Source organism: Lacerta agilis, chromosome 6, assembly GCF_009819535.1.
Source record: "Lacerta agilis isolate rLacAgi1 chromosome 6, rLacAgi1.pri, whole genome shotgun sequence".
Classification (NCBI taxonomy): domain Eukaryota; kingdom Metazoa; phylum Chordata; class Lepidosauria; order Squamata; family Lacertidae; genus Lacerta; species Lacerta agilis.
In genome coordinates, this window is record NC_046317.1 from 92,738,303 (window position 1) to 92,760,439 (window position 22,137).

The following is a 22,137-nucleotide window of genomic DNA, read 5'->3' on the forward strand; positions in this document are numbered from 1 at the left end:
ACCACTTCGGTCTCCTTTTCTGGTCAGGTGCAGTACGAATTCTCCCTGTCACTGCTTGCCAGAACAAGACTGGCTTATCAACTGTCTACAATGGTGGAGTTACCACTGTTGACCCACACTTGCACAGAGGACGGAAGGGAGGGCAGCAGGTGATGTGGTCCTGGGCAAAGAACGGCTGGTGACGGCACAGGAGTGTGAGGAAGAGGAATCGAAGCCAGACTCAGGGTGGAAGGAGGAGCATCACAAGCCTACAAGGAAGAAACCACATGCCTGTTTCACATGTGGTCAGGAGCGGAATGGCACCATGCTGGCCATCTGCACTGACAACCGTAAGAGCAAACCACAGTTCTGTGGGCTGTACACCCATGTGCAAAAGTCCAACTTTGGGGTGCTGCTAAAACCACAGACAGGCTAGGTTTTTCTTTCAGTTTCGCCACAGGCTGCTGCCACTCAAGGAATGAATGCATCTTCTAAAGGGACAGTGATTTGGCGGGTGGGGAAGAGACAGACAGAAAGACAGGAGAAGAGAGACCACCCTTGTGCTGGGAGTGCTGCCTTTAACACCAGAGACACCTGCACAACCTTGATGGGAGGCTTAACGCAGGATGAGGGGTCTGGAAACCAAGCCTTATGAGGAACGGTTGGAGGAATTGGGTATTAGCCTGGAAAAGAGGAGACCGAGCAGCAATATGATAGTTACAGGTAGGTAGCCGTGTTGCTCTGCCATAGTCAAAACAAAATAGAAAATAAAAAAATTCCTTCCAGTAGCACCTTAGAGACCAACTAAGTTTGTTCTTGCTCATACCAAGAACAAACTTACCGGTAGTTGGTCTCTAAGGTGCTACTGGAAGTGGTGTACTCTCCTTCCTTGGAGGTTTTTAAGCAGACGTTGGATGGCCATCTGTCATGTCTGATGTAGCTGAGATTCCTGCATTGCAGGGGGTTGGACCAGATGACCCTTGGGGTCCCTTTGAACTCAACAATTCTATGATTCAAGCCCATGGCACATGTCAGTTATAAAAATCCAACCTGACTAATGTGGGGGGGGGAGGGGAGGCACCTCCACTGCAGTCTTGTTGCCCTGTCTCTGCAAGGCAGGAAATGTCAAGGGGACAGAGCAAAATGGCTCTTGGGGCAGAGGGCAGAAGGACACCAGCCGCTTGTTTTGCAGACTAATTTGGGAGCGGGTTTTGCCTTTGGAGGAGGAGGCAGCTGGCTTATCCTCGTTGCTGCAGTGCAGGATTTGCAGAGATCAGTAAGGATGGATTGGGGGGGGGTGTGTGATCTCCAGCACCTGCTCCCTGACAGCCAGGGCAATGGGGAAGTGGCCCACTTTAGGGGTCTTGCTTGAATGAAACGGAGTGGGGTGGGCAGATGAGGAGGGAAGCACACGGCCATCTAAAGCGGAAAGTAGAATTATCTATGTGGGTGTGGGGCAAGTCGTTCCTCCTCCTACCCCATCACCAGCAGGGAGACAAAAACCTCTTTTGACTCTGAAGAACAATGAGCTTATACAAGCGCCAGCAGCCCACAGAAAAATCCTATAGCAGGACAATGGGCCCTCCCTCGGAGGCAGCCCCACCAATCACCACCCAAGGATCTCAAGGGCTCCCAGAATAATCCACCAACCAGCATTCAGGCTTCTTAAGTGGGGGGTTCTTCCTGAATATATCTCTTCCCCCACCCCAGGCACCCCTGGAGGACCCTGGGCTTGGCACTGTCTGGGAAGGCAGGCAGGCAGGCAACGCTGGTGGCGGAGGAGTCTCCCTTAGCTGCTCAAGAATCCCTGGGAGCTGCTCTGTCGCCTCCTAGAGAAAACAGAAGCCTCGGTTTCCATGGAGAGAAACGTCCTTCCCTCCGCATGGTTTTGAACTTGGGTCTGGCTAGAAACCAGACCGTCAGGAGCTTCCAAAGCATCCCACATGCATTTCGCTGTAACGACAGCCAGTGAGACTTAAAGGGCCATCAATTATTCACTGCCAGGAGGGGGGAGAGCAGGGAGGAGGGCAGGTGGAAACGAAAGCAGGCTGAGGACAGATTTGGGCAGAGGTGTGGCGGAGGCACCCGGGGCGCATGCAGACACACCGAGCAGGAGCAGGGCACAAAGGGTGAATGGAGCTCACCTCGCCAGCCCAGCCCTTGCCACCAGAGCCAAACAGGGCTGCAATGCACTGCCTGCCCACCTGTGCAGGGGGGAGCCCAGCCGGCCAACCCAGTCCTTGGTGGATGAATCCCCGCCCAACGCCTGCTGGGAGGAGAACTGGGCCAGGCCACACTGGGGTTGCCTGTTCTCGCCTCCCTCCTTCTGCGCCCACTCTTTTTCTGGGCAAGTGAGCACTGGCTGGACAGCCATTCCGCAAGGAGTTGGAGACACAGCAGCCAGGCCAGGCTCTGCGGCCCAGAGACCCCTGGCAGCAGGCAGGGCGGGGGTCCCCACGTGGGAGCACCTGGCTCACGCCCCCTCAAAATTATGCACCCGGGGCCACTGCCCCCCTGCCCCCACCACTCTACATCTCTGGATTTGGACCCTGAGCATAGTCATAGCCAAGTGGGGGGTCACTAGCTTTAAATCAGAAGCACAGAGGGGACACCCCCTCCCTACAAATGCCTGCTCGGACTAAAGCGTTAAACAGCTCAGGACCACAATACCTCAAGGACCAGCTTCTGAGGCCCTTCTTTGTGTGCCTCCTCCACAGGAGGTCCAGAGGGTGGGAACAAGAATGGGCCTTTTTTGTGGTGGCTCTCCATTTGTGGAATGCTCTCCCCAGGGAGAGAGTTCGGCTGGCACCTTCATTATACATCTTTAGGCACCAGGTGAAAATATTCCTCTTTAACCAGTCATTTTGGCTTATTAACATCATTGTGGGAGTGGGAGTGGGTTATTGGTTTGTTTGTTTTTTCTTCTTGTTTTTATTATTTTGCATTTTTTATCTTACATCTTTATGTTGTGAACCATCCTGAGATCTATGGAAGGAGGAAGAGGAGGAGGAGGAGGAGGAGGAGAAGAAAAGATCTCAGCTCTTTCTTCCTGTGAATGTCTAAGCCAGTCTCCTGCAACCTGGTGCCCTTGGGATGCTTTGCAGTACCAAAAGCAAAACAGTGAGCTTCTAGCTATTCCCCCAGTATGACCGCAGCTGAGTCTGGGTGGGGAGAAAGGGAGGACAAAGAAGCACTGTCCTGGGAGCTGCCCTTTGTGTATGAAAAAAGGTGTCTCCTTGTACCGACCGACTCCCAGCCCTTCCCTTCCTCTCTTGCCGCCAAGGCCAAGTGGCAGACGAGAGGACCAGTGGCAGCGCACTTTCTCATTTGCCTAAGGCACCCAGTGCCCTGATGCAAAAACACCAGTCCCAGTAGGGCTCCCCCAAACATATATACCTGTACAGTCCACCCTGTACTGGAGCATGAGTATAATACCGGTACAGTGGTACCTTGGGTTAAGAACTTAATTTATTCTGGAGGTCCATTCTTAACCTGAAACTGTTCTTAACCTGAGGTACCACTTTAGCTAATGGGGCCTCCCGCTGCCGCCACGTGATTTCTGTTCTCATCCTGAAGCAAAGTTCTTAACCCGAGGTACTATTTCTGGGTTAGCAGAGTCTGTAACCTGAAGCGTCTCTTCCCTCTGATTTCGGTGATGCCAGAGCGGGTGTGTGTGTTTGTGTGTGTGTGTGTGTGTGTGTGTGTGTGTGTGTGTTGTTGTTGTTGTTGTTTCACTGAGTGGTGAAGAAGTAAGCTCTGCACATGCCCAAGCACACTCTCACCCATCTTGTTACTTTCCGCATTCCAAGGCTGACACCTGCCCTGGAGAGGAAGCTTGAGGGTCGGGCCGAATCCCAAGTACCTCCCATGTAGAAACAGAGCACAGACTCCTGTGGAACGTGAACAACAAACCCTTGTGGGGGTGGGTGGGGTCTATATTCTGTATGGGACCCTGAACACTATTGCTGCAACAAGTAGGCTGAAGGCAGTTTCCCCCCCCCCATCGTTGCCCCCCCCCCATGGCAAGGCAGCTCTTGTAGCCTTTCAAAAACAGCTTCACTTGGAGATGGGGAAAGTGGGGTAAAATAAATGATCAGGCACATCATGAACAATTATGGCTCCTTCCTATCACTCTCAGCTCTCATAAGAACTATTACCTGTATCCAACCTATGTTAAGTTAAAGGACTTAAATTATTTTTCATTCAGCGACAGCACTCTGCATGATCTCTGTGCCATTCATTCCCTCTTCAGCCTCATCTGTGCCCCCCAAAATCACAATCCATTGTGCAATTTACTTTGCTTCCATCCATCAGGAAACTTTCCAAGTAAATGTGCTTCATTTACATCATTTATGCTGAATTTAGAATCATCTGAGCGCTGAATATGCATGTTGCCTGCTGCTTGCATTAAGAGTAAGTTTCCCACCACAATCTCGAGAGAGAGAGAGGCTGCATCAGGAGCAGAAGGGAGGTTTTGACTCAGCCCAAGAGGAACAGCAACTGCTGCTTCTCCAGAGATAGCAGGATGTGGTGGGGGAGGCCCCTCCCAGCCCCATTCCCTTCCAGGCCTTGGGAGGTTCAACTTCACCATTTCATTTTTTTTGGGGGGGGGGGATTGAACACTCATGCCCTCTGGGGAAAGACAGACCTGCAACTGCAGCAAGGAACTGTGTGGTTGGTATTTCAGGACCTCAAAGAATTTCAGTCTGGGTCTCGCTGGGATGAATCCATGTTTGGATACCCAACACTGGCATCTACAGTAGTTAAAGAACCCGACCATTTATGTGGCACTTCCTTCCCCTGGATGTCATTGTTCCTGCCCCCTACCCACCACCACAGAACACCCCACTGTTTATCCCCAAAGAACCTGCCTTATGAGGTATTATGCTGTTTCTGTTGCTCTTTTATGCGTTTTTACATTCCCTTAATTTTTCTTCCCCAATAAAGTTTGTCCTTTTTTATTCTTTAAGTAAAACCCCTCGAGTGTCATTTGCCACTCTGCACATGCACCAATTCTAATAACACTTGACATGAAATGGTCAAAGTTACTGGTAAGCAGCAGCATGAAATGCCACAGGTTGCAGCGGGGGGGGGGTGCAGTTTAAGAGGAGGAGGAACGAGACAGTGGGCTGGGCCAGGAAACAGAGCAAGTCAAGTCACAGGAGGCAGGAGGCAGCTGCATCCTTCTCGGAGAGAGGTGGCTTTGGCACAATTACCCATGCCCTCGTAACAGTCAGGCTACATCAACACCAGGGCTTTTTTTCAGCTGGGACTCCCTGGAACTCAGGTGGATGCCATTGCCATTATAAGAGAACCAGGTGAGTTCATGGTGAGTTCCGGCACCCCCTTTCAAGAAAAAAAGCACTGATCAACACTGTATGTGGGTGGTGCTCTTCAAAACATCTGTAAACCACAACTGGTACAAAATACAGCAACTAGGTTGCCAGACTGGGCTCGACTCTTGCGAATATATCGTGCCATGCTGAAAGATCTCAACTGGACGCCAGCTATTTTGCATGCTCAACTGAAGGCACTAGACTTCAACTTTCAAGCCCCAAGAGCCATGGGACCAGGATATTTTTGCCATGAAAACTCCATGGACATTAAAAAGGAGAAGCTTTGAGAAGAAAGTGAGTGTTTCCAAGGCATGCTCTGGTTCATGGGGTTACGGGGAGTCGAACACGACTAAGACGACTAAACAAAATTACTGGCTACAAATAACAAATCTGATGCTTGATTCGTTATTGGTTTGTTTTTGTTTTTTACTGATTTTAACGCTTTGTTGCTTTTATTGTCATTGTACTATTTTTGTCAGCTACCTTGAAACTTGTGTAAACAGCAGGATATAAATTCCTTAAAAATAGAGTGCTACCCAGGGCAAATGGCATCATCCCAAGAACGCACCTGGCAGCTGGGCATAAAAATATATTCATAAGAACAGCCTGCTGGATCAGGCCAATGACCCACTGAGTCCCGCAACCTGTGCTCACATGGGCCAACCAAATGCCTATGGGAAGCCTGCAAGCAGCGCATGAGCGCAACAGCACTCTGCCCACTTGTGACTTCCAGCAACTGGTATTCAGAGGCTTAACGCCTCCGACAGCGGAGTTAGGAGATAGACATTGTGGCTGGTAGCCACTGATGGCTGGGTCCTCCATGAACTTGGGAGCCAGTTCCACAGCTTAACTACACGCTGCTCCTTAGTGGTGGTGTCCCCAAGGCTCTGTTCCTCGACAGAGGACTTGGTGAGTGCATCATTCTCCCTTGGGAAGCGGAGGCCACAAGGACCACTGCGTGAAGTGACATTGCCTTCCAGAGGTCAGGAGTGCTGGATGCTGATCTACACACATTGTCCCAATCCTTGCATCACCTGACACGAACTCTACCTGCTCTGTTGATGACAAAGCTTTTTTCCCAATGCCTTTTAGCTAACCCTTCTGTGCCAAATCCATTAGCACTAATTGGCTCCCTTCTGCCATTCTGGAGGTTTATAAGTACCTTGCAGCAGGATGACACCCAGCCAAAGACTTCCAGGCAGTAACAGCAAAAGAGGGGTGGGGAGAGGCTTGAGTCACCTTTTGCTTGGTTTGGGTCATCTATTGTTCTCAAAGGCTGCATAAAAACTGTGTTGTAGCCAACGTTAGCCTTACTCAAGAGTAAGACCCACTGAAATTAAAAGGCATGACTAACTAACTTAGGCCCATCACTGGGTCAACTCTGAGCATAACTTAGTGGGATACAACTCTATAGCTGTACTGACGGGCTGCCAATACCTGTAACTCACAGCTTTTTGTTCATTTTCTTCCTCTGGTCTTGCAGGGTACTCTGGTACGCGGGTGGCACTGTGGTCTAAACCACAGAGCCCAGGGCTTGCCGATCAGAAGGTCAGCGGTTCAAATCCCCACGACGGGGTGAGCTCCTGTCGCTCGGTCCCAGCTCCTGCCAACCTAGCAGTTCGAATGCACGTCAAAGTGCAAGTAGATAAATAGGTACTGCTCCGGCGGGAAGGTAAACGGTGTTTCCGTACGCTGCTCTGGTTCGCCAGAAGTGGCTTAGTCATGCTTGCTACATGACCCAGAAGCTGTCTGTGGACAAACGCCGGCTCCCTCGGCCAGTAAAGCTAGATGAGTGCCACAACCCCAGAGTTGTTTGCGACTGGACTTAACTGTCAGGGGTCCCTTTACCTTTACTGGCAATTCAAGCATGGGACCTCCACCTCCGCAAGAGCATGAACTCTCTGGATACAAGGGGCAGAGGACAAAGCACAGGGGAGGGCCGTTGCCTTCGTGCCCTGCCACAATTAGAAGAAGGATGTCATACTAGATGCACCCTAGATCTGATCCAGAGGGGCTCTTTTTTACTTTGATCACATTCCCACTCTGGCCAGCATTTCCCCCTTTTCCTGCTCTCAGTGCCTTATTGGGGAAGAGCACAGAGAAGGAATCCCTCTGTGAACCATCTAGCCTGCTGAGAAGACTCCACCCCAAATGCTCCAAACTGTGTCAAACTGTACTTAAAGTAGGTGGTTGTGAATGGCACTCAACGGCATTTCACTTTTTGGTGTCCCCGCTTTGGAGTTCTGTCGCAAAAGCAATATCTACTTGGTTTCTGAATGTGAGGTGGATTTTTTTATTGAACTTACTCTGATGAGAGGAGGGGAGAGGAAATGTAAACGGTGTCCCAGGTGGGAAGCGCAGGCTAAATGGTTTCTGAATGAGAAAGGCCATTCCTCATGAAAGTGTATTAAGATTATTTCCGTTGGTGTGGAGTTGGTATAGGGCATGCAAATACCCAGCCCTTTTTGAGTTCGATGGGTGGGGATGAGAGGAATGTGCTGCAGGAATGTATTGGTTTTCATTCTGAATTCTGCTTCTACTAAATTAGAGAACTCTCCCCAGGATTTGAGTGTATTGCGCATCTGCCTGCAGTGTCGTATTGTGCTTTTTGTGCTTTATACAGCTCCTTTTGAGAAATCTGTGGAGGCTGTTTTCAGGGTGTGTGTGTGTTTGTGTGTTTTGCTGTATTGGTAATGATAGGGGATTGAATTTAATTATGTTTTAATTGTTTGAAAGCTAGTTTTATTATGCATGGCCTTATTGTTACCAGTTACTTCTTTACATTGAAATATTTTAATGGAATGAATTGTTGTATTAATGGCAATTATGACATGAATTATTATTTTATGAATGTTGCTTTATTATTGTTGTCACTTACCGGTAATTTGTCATAAAGCAACTCGAGAGCAATTTTACTGAGCAAACATTGCGTATAAGTAAATATGATTGATCAATTTGATGTACCTGGGAAAGGAACGTGGCCTGAGCTAAGCAGACAAGGCTACCATATTGCTTTGTAAATCCGCTGAAACAGTACAAGTCATGGAAATATCAGGTTAGATCCCCCATGGCACTCTCCAGCCAGAAAGGAGTTGTAATCCAAGACATCTGGAGGGCACCAGGTTGGGGAAGGCCAGGCAAGATGAGCGAATGGCCCAACTTGCCACTCTGCAGCGACTCGCCAAAGTTTTTCCCTGCCAGGTTCCATCCCTGCATGCAAAGTATCTGCTGAATCACTGAACTACAGGGCCCTTAAGAAGACTCAGCATCAGCACCACTGCATACCTAATGATCTCTTTTGCACACCCGTATATTCTGCGGGTGGTGCTGTGGTCTAAACCACAGAGCCTAGGGCTTGCCGATCAGAAGGTCAGCGGTTCGAATCCCCGCAATGGGGTGAGCTCCCGTTGCTCGGTCCCAGCTCCTGCCAACCTAGCAGTTCGAAAGCACGTCAAAGTGCAAGTACTGTAGATAAATAGGTACCGCTCCAATGGGAAGGTAAACGGCGTTTCCATGCTCTGCTCTGGTTCGCCAGAAGCGGCTTAGTCATGCTGGCCACATGACCCGGAAGCTGTATGCTGGCTCCCTCGGCCAGTAACGTGAGATGAGCGCCGTCACCCCAGAGTCGTCCACAACTGGACCTACCGTAATGGTCAGGGGTCCCTTTACCTTATATTCTCGCACAATTTTCAGGGCACCTACTACATAGATTTTAATTAAAAATTTGTGAACACACAAGCACTTAACTGCATCTATAATATTTTTAAAAGAAGAAAGGGGGGAAGAGACACCAGCTGTGCAACATTACTGTCCTGCCATTCAAGAGCATTTTCTTTCTTTTCCTCAGGAGTGAAACTGACTGGACCAAAAGCTGTTTACCATTCAGACTACTCAGTTTCACCCTCCCTACACTGGCACATGGATGGGGAAACCCAAGGCTCTCCCAGCGCTGCTGGACTACAACTCCCATGATCCCTGACAACAGGCCATGCTGGCTGGAGGTGATGGGAGTTGGAGTCCAACATCATTTGGATGGCCAGAGGTTTGCCAACCCAAAAGGCTGAAAAACATTTCCCCGCATAACTCTCTCAGGAGAAAAAAAAACAGGGGTGCTATGTGTTTCAAGGGCAGCGATGGCAACAGCCCTTCAGAACATTTTGAAGCCATTTCCCTGCAATTTGAGCTCCCTGCTATTAACTACTGATGTTGATTTCTCCTAAGACAGGAGTGGAGTGTGTTCTGTTGTGGGCAATCTTGGTCGGGGGTTGCACATATCCGTGGAGCAGGCTCAGAGGCAAAAGTGGGCAGAGCAATGGGAGTGACTTTGTACACCCATGCAAAAGTCAAGTGTTCCCCTCTCTCTCCATCCACCCATGCAGAAAGGGGCCACATTCCAACCAGACAAAAGCAATGGAGGGTGCAAAGCAGGGCTGGTGTGTGCTGTGACCTTCGGAGAGTCAAGGGGACAGAGACTGGTGGGCCACATTCTGCTCCTGAGACTGAGGTTCTCTGCCACTGTTCTAAGATTTTGATCCTGCTAACTTATTGTCATTGGACTTTCAAAGCAGCTCACATTAATTCTATATTTCATTATAATTACCATCAATAAAATCCAAAGCTGTTTTAATTCCCAATACGTTTTGCTGCACAAACTTTTCTTGCACTCCTTGACACCTAACCACTGACTTCTAGTAGGTTTACCCTCACAACCCCCTGAGAATGATAGAGGTTGCTACTGTGCCCCTCTGGCAGATCCTTGAGTTCATACAATCCTACATGACAGCAGAAGTGAGACTCGAGCTCTACTTCCGCAGTACCAACACCAATTCTCCATCTACCAACCCAGCCAACAAAGCACCAAAGTGCAAGGCCTCGTAGTGATTTCAGGACACCAGCACCCAGGGCCGTCTTAGCCATAAAGGCTAGTGGCGCGGTGCACCAGGGCGCCACGTTCTGGAGGGCGACAGGCAAGAGGTCCGGGGCCACGTCGGCGGCACAGTAGGGGTGGCAGCCTGCCCCCCGCCAGGGGAAAGTCAGGAGGAGGCGATCGGCGGCGGCGAGCTGGGTGTGCAGCAATCAGCCCTGCCTCCCTCCTTCCCTCCCTGGCTGGTGTGTGCGCCCTGCCCGGGAGGCGGGCACGATCCCTGGCGGCCGCCCCTCCTCTTGGTGCCGCAATTGGCCGCCGGAGCGTTTCTGCAGCCTGCCACTGCGCAGGACTGGAAGAGGGCATGGTCTCTCATGACCGCTGCTGCCCAGGCTCTTCCTCTCAAAACTATACCTTCTCCTTTGTGTTATTGCTTCCTGCATTGTAGGGGGTTGGACTAGATGACCCTCAAGGTCCCTTCCAACTCTAGGATTATATCATTCCCCTTTTGGCAGGATCTTGACATTCTTTGGTGAAACGTATGCATGTCTCCACCTCCAAACTTGGGAAAGGGCCATAGCTTAAATGCATGCAAAAGGTCCCAGTTCAATCTCTGGCTGATAGAGATCCCTGTCTGAAAGCCCAGAGAACTGCTGCCAGTCTTCATAGACAATACGGAACTAGATGGACCAATGATACAATTCAGTATAAGGCTGCTATCTTCCTAGATTTCATGAGCAAATTGAATAACTAGGCTGAGTGCTTAGGAAATACAAAATGCAAGAGGTGTGTATACAGTGGTACCTTGGTTTGCATACGTTTTGGGTTACAAACACGTCAAACCCGGAAGTGCATGTCCCAGTTTGCAACCTTTTTGGGGGGATTACAACACATTTTTCCCCAGATTACGAACAAATTCTATTTTTGGAGGCCCCATTGGCGAAAGCGCGCCTTGGGTTACAACCTGTTTTGGTTTACAAACGGATGTGGAATGGATTATGGTTGTAAACCAAGGTACCACTGTATTTATTTCTGCTGGGCCTGCTAAATCGTTTACCCGGTTGCTTTTTTGCCACTGCAAAGTGAGGTTCTCCTGATACATCTGAGTGAAGGAGGAGGAGGAGGAGGAGGAGGAGGAGGAGGAGGAGGAGGAGAGTTTGGATTTGATATCCCAATTTATCACTACCCGAAGAAGTCTCAAAGCGGCTAACATTCTCCTTTCCCTTCCTCTCCCACAACAAACACTCTGTGAGGTGAGTGGGGCTGAGAGACTTCAGAGAAGTGTGACTAGCCCAAGGTCACCCAGCAGCTGCATGTGGAGGAGAGGAGACGCGAACCCGGTTCCCCAGATTACGAGTCTACCACTCTTAACCACTACTCCACACTGGAGCAATCCTAACTGCAGCTGGGAAGCTCATGCTTGCAAGGATGGAAAGTATGTGTGGGGTGGTGGAAAGTCTCAACTAGTTACTGCTGCAGCTCTAGGCTGGTGCAGAAGGGCCCTGATCTGGCAGAAAGACCCTCTGAGAAAGCTTTCAAGGGGCACTGTAACACCACCCCAATGCCCATTCATCTCCTATCCATCATACACCCTTTCCTTCTCCTATGAAGCATTTTGAACACTTATTTGGAAATAAGTCCCATAAAACTCAAAGAGATCCACTTCCAACTAGATGCACATAGGATTGCATTGCTAAACCCGTCCTCTGACAGTTGTAGAAGAAGATAAGCAAGGTCCCTGTAGTTGCACTGGAGTTTGAGGGTCTTCAAAGTCCAGTGAAGTTGCAGAGACAAACCCACCCCCCCATTTCAAGATTCAGACTTGGAGCTGGGACTGGTTTTGGCACTTAGCTATTGAGGCACTCAGAGTGCCTCTGCTGCCAAGTGTCAAAACAGCCACCTGAAGAGCTGAGTGGGAAGGGTGGGTGTGGCGGTTCGCTCCACCTGCACAGGTCCCCCAGACGTTTAACGGTCCGTTGATACCTGCACTCACCACTTTATTAATTAACCGCTGCCACCAACCAGTTTGTCTGGTATTTACTTCACTCAGTTCAGGCAAGGAGAATATTGGAACAAAACTGTTTTATTTGAAGTTTAGTACATACGCATGTGGTTTCTGAATAAACAGTACTTTCTTGGTTGTGTTCTTGTTAACAACAGTGCCCAACGATTTCTCCCACCCTTGTTCCTACTCCTTCCCTTGCCACCCTTCTTCCAGGCTCTAAATACCCACAACAAGCCCCCTAGGCAAAGACAAGCCTAAAGACTAAAGACAAGACTAAAGAACCAAAAGACTAACGAACCCCAGACCAAAGAACTAAGAACCAAAGAACTAAGAACCCCCTTCCTTCCCCGGGAGGGGTTTATATAGCCCACATAACTCCGCCCCCTCAAGGTTCTTACTGGTTATCCCCTTTTAACACCTTCTATGCCAATCCGAAGTTTGGGTGAACGCCACATACCTCCCCCCTTTAGAAAGTTTGATTCAGGAGGGTTCACTTTGCCAAGTGACCTCCTGATCAACTGTCAGTTGCTACACATAAACATACCTCATTATTCATGGATGTCCACCCCCCCAAAACAACATATATACAATTTTACTACGGTTATTTTCAGTAGTTCACTCTTCTTCTTCCATTTCCGGTCTCCTGGATAGGGCATCGGCGACGATGTTAAGGGAACTTTCACACTCCTTAGTGTCCTTAAACGCTGTAAGAAGAATCTTTCTCTGGCACCAGTCTTTTCTCTGCCGTATGACACAGTCCACCTCCGATCTCTGCACTCGATGCATCTGTTACGATTGTGGATTCCAAGCTGTGTAAAATCCTTGTTTCTCAGGATCAAAAGCTCTCTTGGACCAACTTCTCCCTCCTTCAGGATCTCTGTTAAGGGTTCAAGCTCGAGGCCTTGTACACACATCTCCATGTCCTCAACAGCTGCATACGAACTGGTTGTCTGGCTTTTAAACATACTGGGAACTGTTTTCATAAATTTATGGATAGCTTCTTTTTTAGTCAGCTTGCTGAAGCTTTCTATACAAGCGTGATCACTTAATGAAAGTAGGCTAAAAGCTCTGATTGCTTATTGCTCATAACAATCTCCTTTGCTGTCAGTCCATCTTTGCTCTGTATTGATTTAACAGTTCCCACTTTGAGCAATTTGAAGACTACTTTTTAAAGTCTTTGCTGTGGTGGCCACATTAACGCTGTGTAACCACGTTTATCTTGGACATTTATTTGTGTTGCGTAAGCAGCAGGGTACCCATCTTCCCACCACACAATCTCTAGTGCAGGAAACACTTTCACTTTCATAGAAAGTTGATGGGACACCATGTCAGCTATAACTTCCAGGACGTTTTTCTTTCTATATTTCCAACTGCGGAATGGTTTAGCATAAATACGACTAGTTGTTCTAACTGATCTCACAGATAGGTCACTGGTCACACTGCAGGTATACCCTTCTTTACCAACTTCACGGGCTTTTTCAACAACGTGCCTACTGTAGTCTAGATTGGGTTCATGGTTTAGTGGCTTAACTGGCTTTGAGGCATTCAGTTGGACACTACGGATTTCATCGTCCATCCTGAATGTCAGGTATTTTGTGCTATTAATCCCCATGGGTGCACTAAACACACTGTTGTGTGTGTTTTGCAGGATCTTGCCCCTATATTCAGTTGGAACCACCAATCGTGGTTGTATCTCACCACCACCCCTTGCTGGGTTGATAAGAATTTCTCTATATAATAAACCTTGGTCCAACTTAAATTGTTCTGGACTCTCAGGAGTTAAGGTTTTATTTATCTCTGCCGCCTCAAAATAGGGTTTTAACTCTAAATCCTCCTTTTGTTTTTCCACAAAGTTTGAGGCTTGACTATTAGTCAGGAGAAATAATAAAGCGTCTCTTGTTTCCATAGACACCCTTCCCCCCAGCTGCTCTCCTTCCTTAGTTGTTACAGCAACTGTATCATTTTGTTCAGGCCTGGGCAACAATAACTTCTCTTGTGCTCTGGTGACTATAAAAGCACTTTGCACATGTTCTACTATATCCCAGCCAATAAGGACTGCAGTGGGAATCTCTTCAGAGATCGCTACTTCCCACTGTCCTGACCAACTCTTATATCCAATTTTAACTTTTGCCATCGGTAGTGCCTCAGGATGTTTGAAAATTCCCTTTATTCTTATAGTCTTCCCAGGAATGATGGCCTCCGATTTTACTATCTCGGGGTGAAGGATTGTGATTTGTGACCTCGTATCCTTCAGCCCACGGTATCTGTTCTCCTCTACCCAAATGTTTTCCCCAGCACTTTGTAATAGGTGTCCATCATGTTGGATTGTATTACAATGTAGCACCTTGGCCTCAGCTACCTCCTTAGGCCCCTGCTCAACTGTATTCCAGTTGGTTGCCATGACAACCAAATCAGTTGGGCCCTGCTCTACAGCCTGGACACAAAATGTTTTCTTTATAGTTGTGGGACTATTTATTTTCTCTTTTCCTTGCCAACATTCATCCCTCCGATGTCCCTTTTCCCCACATTTCCCACAAAAGATTTCAGGAGGATCTGTCTTGTTGGGTTCATTAACTTTTCCCTCAGCACTCCCTGATTGTAGGGATGTCTTTTCATTGGGCCCCTTCTCTGATGAGTAATTTCCCTTAGTGGAGTCTGAGGTAAATTTTCCTCGATTTTGTTCAGTTTTATTTTTATTGTTCTCCCAATTCCTCCCCCCATATATGGGTCCATCATACACATAGTCTCGGATTTCATTAATTTCATCTCCTAACCGTGGAGCTACTGCAATGCTTGTGGGGTATCTATCTTTATATTCTGGGAAACGTGTTAACTCTATTTTCACAAGTGTTTGCCCATTGGTATTGTTACTGTTATTCTGCTTTTTTATTGCAGTCACTTCCAATCTTCTCATTTCTAATTGAAACTGCATTTCTTTTTCCCTCATTCGCTCCTCTTTCTCTGCTTCTAATTTTTCCCTTTCCTGCTCAGCTTTTAATTTTTCTTTTTCCTGCTCAGCTTTTAATTTTTCTTTTTCCTGCTCAGCTTTTAATTTTTCTTTTTCCTGCTCAGCTTTTAATTTTTCAAGCTCTAATTTGAAGTTATATTCTTGTACTAATTTCCACTTTTCAAAATCCTCTGAGAACTGTGGAACCTCTACCTCGGGTGGGGTTGTAGTCATTTCTTCTACTCTAGTTTCCTCCCCCTGAGGATTCCCATTCTCTTCACCAGAGCTTTCGTAAGAGATTTCTCTCACTGGGTTCTTAGTCTTTTTGGGTGGCATTTTCTTAAAATAGGAGTTCGAACAGTCTATTAAAGAAAAGAACGTTTTTCTCTCTCTGTTTTCTGGGCTAGGTTCTCCAAGACTATGGTCTCAAAGTCACGCCTAAGGTTCTTTCTCTAACCTTTTCCAGCGTACTTTCCCCCGACCACAACTTAAACCTTTCTGCCAGAATAACTTTTGAGATCACCAGTTCTTAATTCTTTCTCAGCCTCACGGTGATCAAGAGTCTCCACAATTACACCCTAGGACGGGATAATATCCTTTCCAGATTTATCCTCTCCCCCTTCCAGGTGTATTGCTCCTCTCTTTCCAGTCACTGGACTTTTTGATCCCACCGCTGTGCCACCACTTGTGGCGGTTCGCTCCACCTGCACAGGTCCCCCAGACGTTTAACGGTCCGTTGATACCTGCACTCACCACTTTATTAATTAACCGCTGCCACCAACCAGTTTGTCTGGTATTTACTTCACTCAGTTCAGGCAAGGAGAATATTGGAACAAAACTGTTTTATTTGAAGTTTAGTACATACGCATGTGGTTTCTGAATAAACAGTACTTTCTTGGTTGTGTTCTTGTTAACAACAGTGCCCAACGATTTCTCCCACCCTTGTTCCTACTCCTTCCCTTGCCACCCTTCTTCCAGGCTCTAAATACCCACAACAAGCCCCCTAGGCAAAGACAAGCCTAAAGACTAAAGACAAGACTAAAGAACCAAAAGACTAACGAACCCCAGACCAAAGAACTAAGAACCAAAGAACTAAGAACCCCCTTCCTTCCCCGGGAGGGGTTTATATAGCCCACATAACTCCGCCCCCTCAAGGTTCTTACTGGTTATCCCCTTTTAACACCTTCTATGCCAATCCGAAGTTTGGGTGAACGCCACAGTGGGTTTCTGTTTTGGCACTAAGCAGCAGGGACACTCTGAGTGTGATTCAACCAAAGAGCACCCAAAAAGGAAAGCACCAGCCTTCCTCTCCAGCTCCCATCAGCTGTACTGTGCAGTCTGAAGCTCAGCCCACCTGTGGAGGATGGTCCCTGCATCCTCCTCAACTCCAGGCTGGAGAGGAGAGACACCTTCACCAAAGGGCAGTGGGATGCTTGCCATGGTGGCAGGCAGATTTCTGACTCGCCGGATCAATTATCTTTGTTCTGAGCCAGGACCCATTGAGCCCAGTAAGCCTCTAGATTTTGTTGCTACTTGTGGCTGCACAAACAGGAGAGGCTGTCAAGCATCTTGCAGGCCATCACGATGGGTTGCACTGTTTGGTAGGGTTGCTCACAACACTGTGCAGGCTTATCCTGACAGCTCCCAGTGGCTGGCTAGTTAGTTAGTAAGATCAGTTTCCAAACAACAGCAGTTCTCTGGGTGATGCCCCCAAAAGAAGCAAATTCTGCTCAAAAGTTTCCCAAGGTGTAAGAGACCTTAAGAACCCCTACCAATCTTTTGTCAAAGGTGGAGACTTTGCAACAAGCTCTCCGTGTGCATAGAGGCAGAAAGGAACAAGGCCCCAATGCCCTGCTCCCATGGGCCCTGCTAGGGAGTGTGCTAGGACAATGGCCCTTTCTTGCTTTAAACATAGGGAGGTTTTTCTTCCTACCCCACCCCTGTCTCAGAGCAGCACAAGGCAGCTCTGGGTGCTCTCTGGGACCAGGCAATTCCTCTCGGGCTCCTCCAGCTGCCTCTGTGCAGAGGCCTCTGGGGACAATGAAGGATTCAAGCTCTCCAAGAAACCAGAACAAGAGTCAATCCAAATGCCATGGAGATGAACTTTGACCCAAACTCCTCGACTTCCACCCCCTTATTTACTCTCAAAAGCTAACAAGTTCTGCAGAGTTAACACAACACCTCCCCTTCCCAGCTAGCCTCCTCCCATGCATCCCACACAGCTCAACTTTGACCCCTCTTAATTACCTGCGCTCCTCTCCCCAGGGAGATTAACCTCCACTTCCACTCACACACTTCCCTCCCATGCAAGCCACCAGCAGCTGCAAGCCCTGCATGGCACGAGATCTCTCTACATGGACCTCCACCTCTGCACTTATTCAGGTTAGAGGAGTGTTCCGCAGCAGAGCCAGTCATGCTCCAGATCCTGCAAGTATTGTTCAGCCCTGACTGTTGCCAGGATGGCTGGGAAGTCACAAGGATGGGAAAGGCAGAAGCACCCACAAGATTCCACCTGTGGGGGGAAATGCCAGTCATACCTCCACCTGTGCTTATAATAAGTTGAAGATGGAGAGGACCTCACAGGATGGATTCTTCTAAGACATTTTCTTATTTAGCCAAGCAACTGAACTGACAACAGGGCAGGGGAGCAGCAGTTTTTGTTTTAAGACCTTGCAACAATGAAAGAAACATCATTGTAGGATATGTTCTCTGTGCTCTGAACAGAAATTTTTAAAATTCTCACATATATATTTTAGATCTGAAGGCTTGTTACTTATTTACCCAATCCCTACAATATCTTGAACACCATCAGATTTTTCTAGTCCTCTGCCAGGCCCTTATTTTTTCTAGAAGAGTTTTGCAATTTGGAACCAGATGATATTTTTCCCCCATGCAGCTGTCTGTTAGAAACAGCAGCCATGGGGAACTAAGGATTGGGAGGTCACAGGGATGGATTGAGCCCCTTTGCCTGTGTAATTCTCTGGGGTGTGTGTATGTGCCTATTTGACCCAGAAAGTGTATTTGCAGTAAGTGGCACCTTTGGGAGTAGGACATTTTCATTGATAAAACGGTGTAGCAGAAGGACTGAAGTCCCTTTCCTGCAAGCCACACTCTCAATCTAGGTTCTATGTCTCCCTCCCTCCCTCTATATAAAAATTTGGCAAATTTACTGCCTGTCACAAGGCATTTCCAGTCATCACCACACTATGCACTGCACCACGGCACACAACGGACTGTTGCATAACACCACCCTTAAAGGGAGGACTCCTTGCAGGGGGAACTCCTCACTTGCTCCTTAAGAGGCTTTCCAAAGGCTCGATTGCAGCATTATTTTCCCACAGTCTCATAAACGATAAGGAACTGCCTTATACCGAGTCAGGCCATTAGTCTACCAAGCCCTTTTCTGCCAACCCTGATGGGAAGTAGCTCTCCGGGATCTGAGAGAGGTCTTTCCCAGCTGTGCTATGTGAGGTTCTGTAACTGGAGATGACGGTGACTTTGGCAGGGAACTTTTGCATGCAAGTCATGTGCTCTACCCTTGAGCTATGGTTACCACTTGGATGTGGAATCACTGCATTCCACTTTCTCTCCAGAAGTGCCGGTTCCAGTCACCAGGCATAACAATCCCAGAACTGTCCACGACCACAACAGGGATGGCCATCGTGTGGGCTGGTTCTATTCTCCAGGCAAATATGGGGGTATGAACAATCGGGGGGACACACCTCTCCCACCTCCCACTCCCCACCCCACAGTCAGCTGGATCCTGTAAGATGGCATCACTTTGGAGTAAAGGAATAAGCACTTGGACAGCATGAAGTCACCAAACAGAGGAGGAGCCAAGGGTCAAATGTGCTTCCCGAATGATTCCCTGACCAGTCAAAGTCAGCAGTCGTCTTTTGCTGGAGACAGCACAATGCAACAAATCCACACGTTGGTTCGTAATTTTACTTTCTTAACAAATGAAAGGAGATATGAACACTTTCAGGGCCTCACCTAGCTGCCATTCCCAGGTTTACACAATGACTTTAGCCTATGTACATGAGGAGAAAAACGAAGTAGCCCTGAGGTGGCGGGTTAGGGTACCATTTCAGGCAGCAGGTAGGAGAAATCTTGTTTCTAATTTTCTCCTGCATATAATGCTCTTTCTGCTGCACGTTGGTTTTCTACTTGCAGAGGGAATTTGGGGAAAGCGTTAAGAAATGGCACGCGCAAACAAACACACACCACATGTTTGAATCCTGAGCTTGCACAGTCCACTCTCATCGCCACCTCATTCTATTGCACATGTGGACCAAGTTTTAATTCAGAAAGAAACAGGCACATATCACTGGGATGGCTGCCTCTCTCTCAAGGCACCACAAGACAAGAGTTGCTGAGCTGCCACCAGAGAGAGATTGCAAGCATGGCCTCCATCACTGGCCTGGAGTTCTTTACAACCTGCACATGGCAAAGAGCACTAATTACATCAAGAGATGCATAATTAGAACTTTTGACAGAAGGATCCAAAGGGCCAAAGAGCATAATAAATTATGCACTGTGTGTGGGGGTACAATATAAAAAAGTTTCGAAAAATACCCCTCACCCCAGATGGCATTAATGGGCACTCACCATCCTCCTGGCTGTGGATGTTCTGCGGGCTGCGCATCCCTTCCTCCTGGCTAGGACTCAAACTGGAGTTAAGATGCTGGTCAGCTGACATCCATGTGGAGTCACTCATATCAAAGTCCTCACTGCTCACCGATGTCTCATCCTAGAGAGGAGCAAGAAAGGGTTAAAAGATAAACCAAAGGGAGGGGTGAGGGTGATTCTGCCTTTCTACCAGCCCTCACCCACCCACCCTTCTCTCCCCACCCCTAAATCCTGCCCCCAGACTTCCCCAGCACAGCCCATTTCCCACTGAGGCTTCTTGTTTGAAGATGTGAAGATGACGAATGACAGAGAGCTTAATTAAGGGCAATTAGGCAATGCCTGCTTCCAGGGACAGATTGCTTTTGCCCTGCCTGACATCCACCCTCCCTGTGGCAGAGAGCTGCCTGCACCAGCCTGGCTATAGGAGCCATGCAGATGGGGCAAAGCTTGCGCATACTGGCAGTTTAGTTGCTAGAAGCAGGTAGCAGACAATGGAACGCTTGTAGGAAGTTGGCATGGAAAAACAAGCTGCTGTGGTTGGAGCCTATTATACATACCAGAACCAGGAGATCCTGTATCCTGGATATTATTCATAGTCCCCTCTGCAGCATCTCCCTGCCATTGCCCCCGTCAGGGGACACAACATTCATGTCTAAGTCTTATCTTGTTTATCCCTACAACAATCCCAGGAGGTAGATTAAGAAAGTGTGACCCACTCAAGGTCATCTGGGGATCTTCTTGGCCAAGTGAGGATTTGACCCTGGGATCTCCCACATCTGAATGCAACTACGCGACCAATACGATGCGGCTCTTTTACATTTTTCTAGTGCCATCCGGGTGCCAGACTATGGGTGTGATGCAGTCTCTGCCTAGAAGTTTTTGAAAATATACAAGAGATGGAAGTGGCTGTTTTGGGCAGAACAGCAGCAAAAACAAAGAAACTGAAGAATAAAATAGAATAAATGAAGCAAGGATGGGCAAGAGCAGGGGTCCCCAAACTAAGGCCCGGGGGCTGAATGCGGCCCAATCGCTTTCTCAATCCGCCCGCTGACGGTCTGGGAATCAGCGTATTTTACATGATTAGAATGTGTCCTTTTATTTAAAATGCATCTCTGAGTTATTTGTGGGGCCTGTCTGGTGTTTTTACATGAGTAGAATGTGTGCTTTTATTTAAAATGCATCTCTGAGTTATTTGTGGGGCATAGGAATTCGTTCATATTTTTTTTTCAAAATATAGTCTGGCCCCCCACAAGGTCTGAGGGACAGTGGACCGGCCCCCTGCTGAAAAAGTTTGCTGGCCCCTGGGAAAAAGGTTCAAGGACCGATAGGTGAAGGAGATGCATATTAAGGGGGAAATTCAAGAAAGTCATAGCCAAAGAATCAGCAGTAGTGCCATTTCATATTTGTGCAGGGGTGGGGTGGGGGCTTAAGGAAGACCCTCAGCAAGCAAGAAAAAACTACTTGAGGATATATGACTCACAAAATCCAGTGCATATTAAGAGCTTTTGCAGTATTTATTTTTGGGTAAAACACACATCATCAGTTGTAGCAAAAGCTATCAAAAGAATAATGTGACACCTTAAAGACTGACAAATTTGTTTTGGCAAAAGCTTTCACAGACACAAGGCTGTGAATCCACAAAAGCTTATGCCATAATATATTTACTAGTCTTTAAGCTGCCACAAAAATCTGAATGCTTGCTACAAGAGACTAACATGAATTGCCCTCTGGAACTAACTATACCAGTGCTTAAAAACACAATACAGACATCTGATCCACCATAGCCAAATTCTAGAAGAACTTTAAATTTTTTATTTTGGATTACCGGTAGCGAAGGGTTTGGGGAGTGCCTTTATTTTAAAACCTCGCCTGCAAAATGAGAATACTTAAGCAGCTCAAGAAAGTGAGATCCATTTGTGGGATAAAGTACTCCTTTACTGACTATGTAAATGCATAAGGTGGCAATAGATTGGTTCTAATCCAATACAAATCTGGTTGGCTCTTTTAGGTCGATATGTGTTTGCACTGACTCCCTCTCCCTTCCTTTCCTATCTCTGATCCTGCTGTAACTAACTACTATGAATATGCTTTGATTGTGCTGAGGACATTAAGCTCTCTGGGGAAGGGAGGGCCAATGGATGCTGGCGGGGGGAAACTGGTATTTCTTAGTTCTGAATACGGTATGGTTTTACTCTGCATGTTTTTTGTGTTCAATTTTTTTGCATCAAAATATAAAAGCATTACAACCTGCCTGCATTCTCCCACTCCCCACTCCTGGTCCACTTTTTCTTACTTAGCAAAGAGATGTGTGCCCTGATAGGGTTGCCATATTTCGAAGAGCAAAAAAGAGGACACGTTTGCCAACTTCTACTTTTAA

General features: G+C 47.7%; 1 protein-coding gene across 7 annotated transcripts in view; it reads right to left on the reverse strand.

Moving 5' to 3' along the window:
* NOL4L (nucleolar protein 4 like) overlaps nucleotides 1–22,137 on the reverse strand; it is a 145,807-nt gene that overhangs the window by 19,695 nt on the left and 103,975 nt on the right. For 6 of the 7 annotated variants that reach the window (XM_033153878.1, XM_033153881.1, XM_033153883.1 and 3 more), the window contains one exon: nucleotides 19,740–19,881. In XM_033153878.1, coding sequence (XP_033009769.1) covers nucleotides 19,740–19,881 — 142 coding nt within the window. Of the gene's footprint in view, nucleotides 1–19,739; nucleotides 19,882–20,317; nucleotides 20,548–22,137 lie in introns of those variants that run through there. The other variant, XM_033153885.1, reaches the window with a different exon arrangement.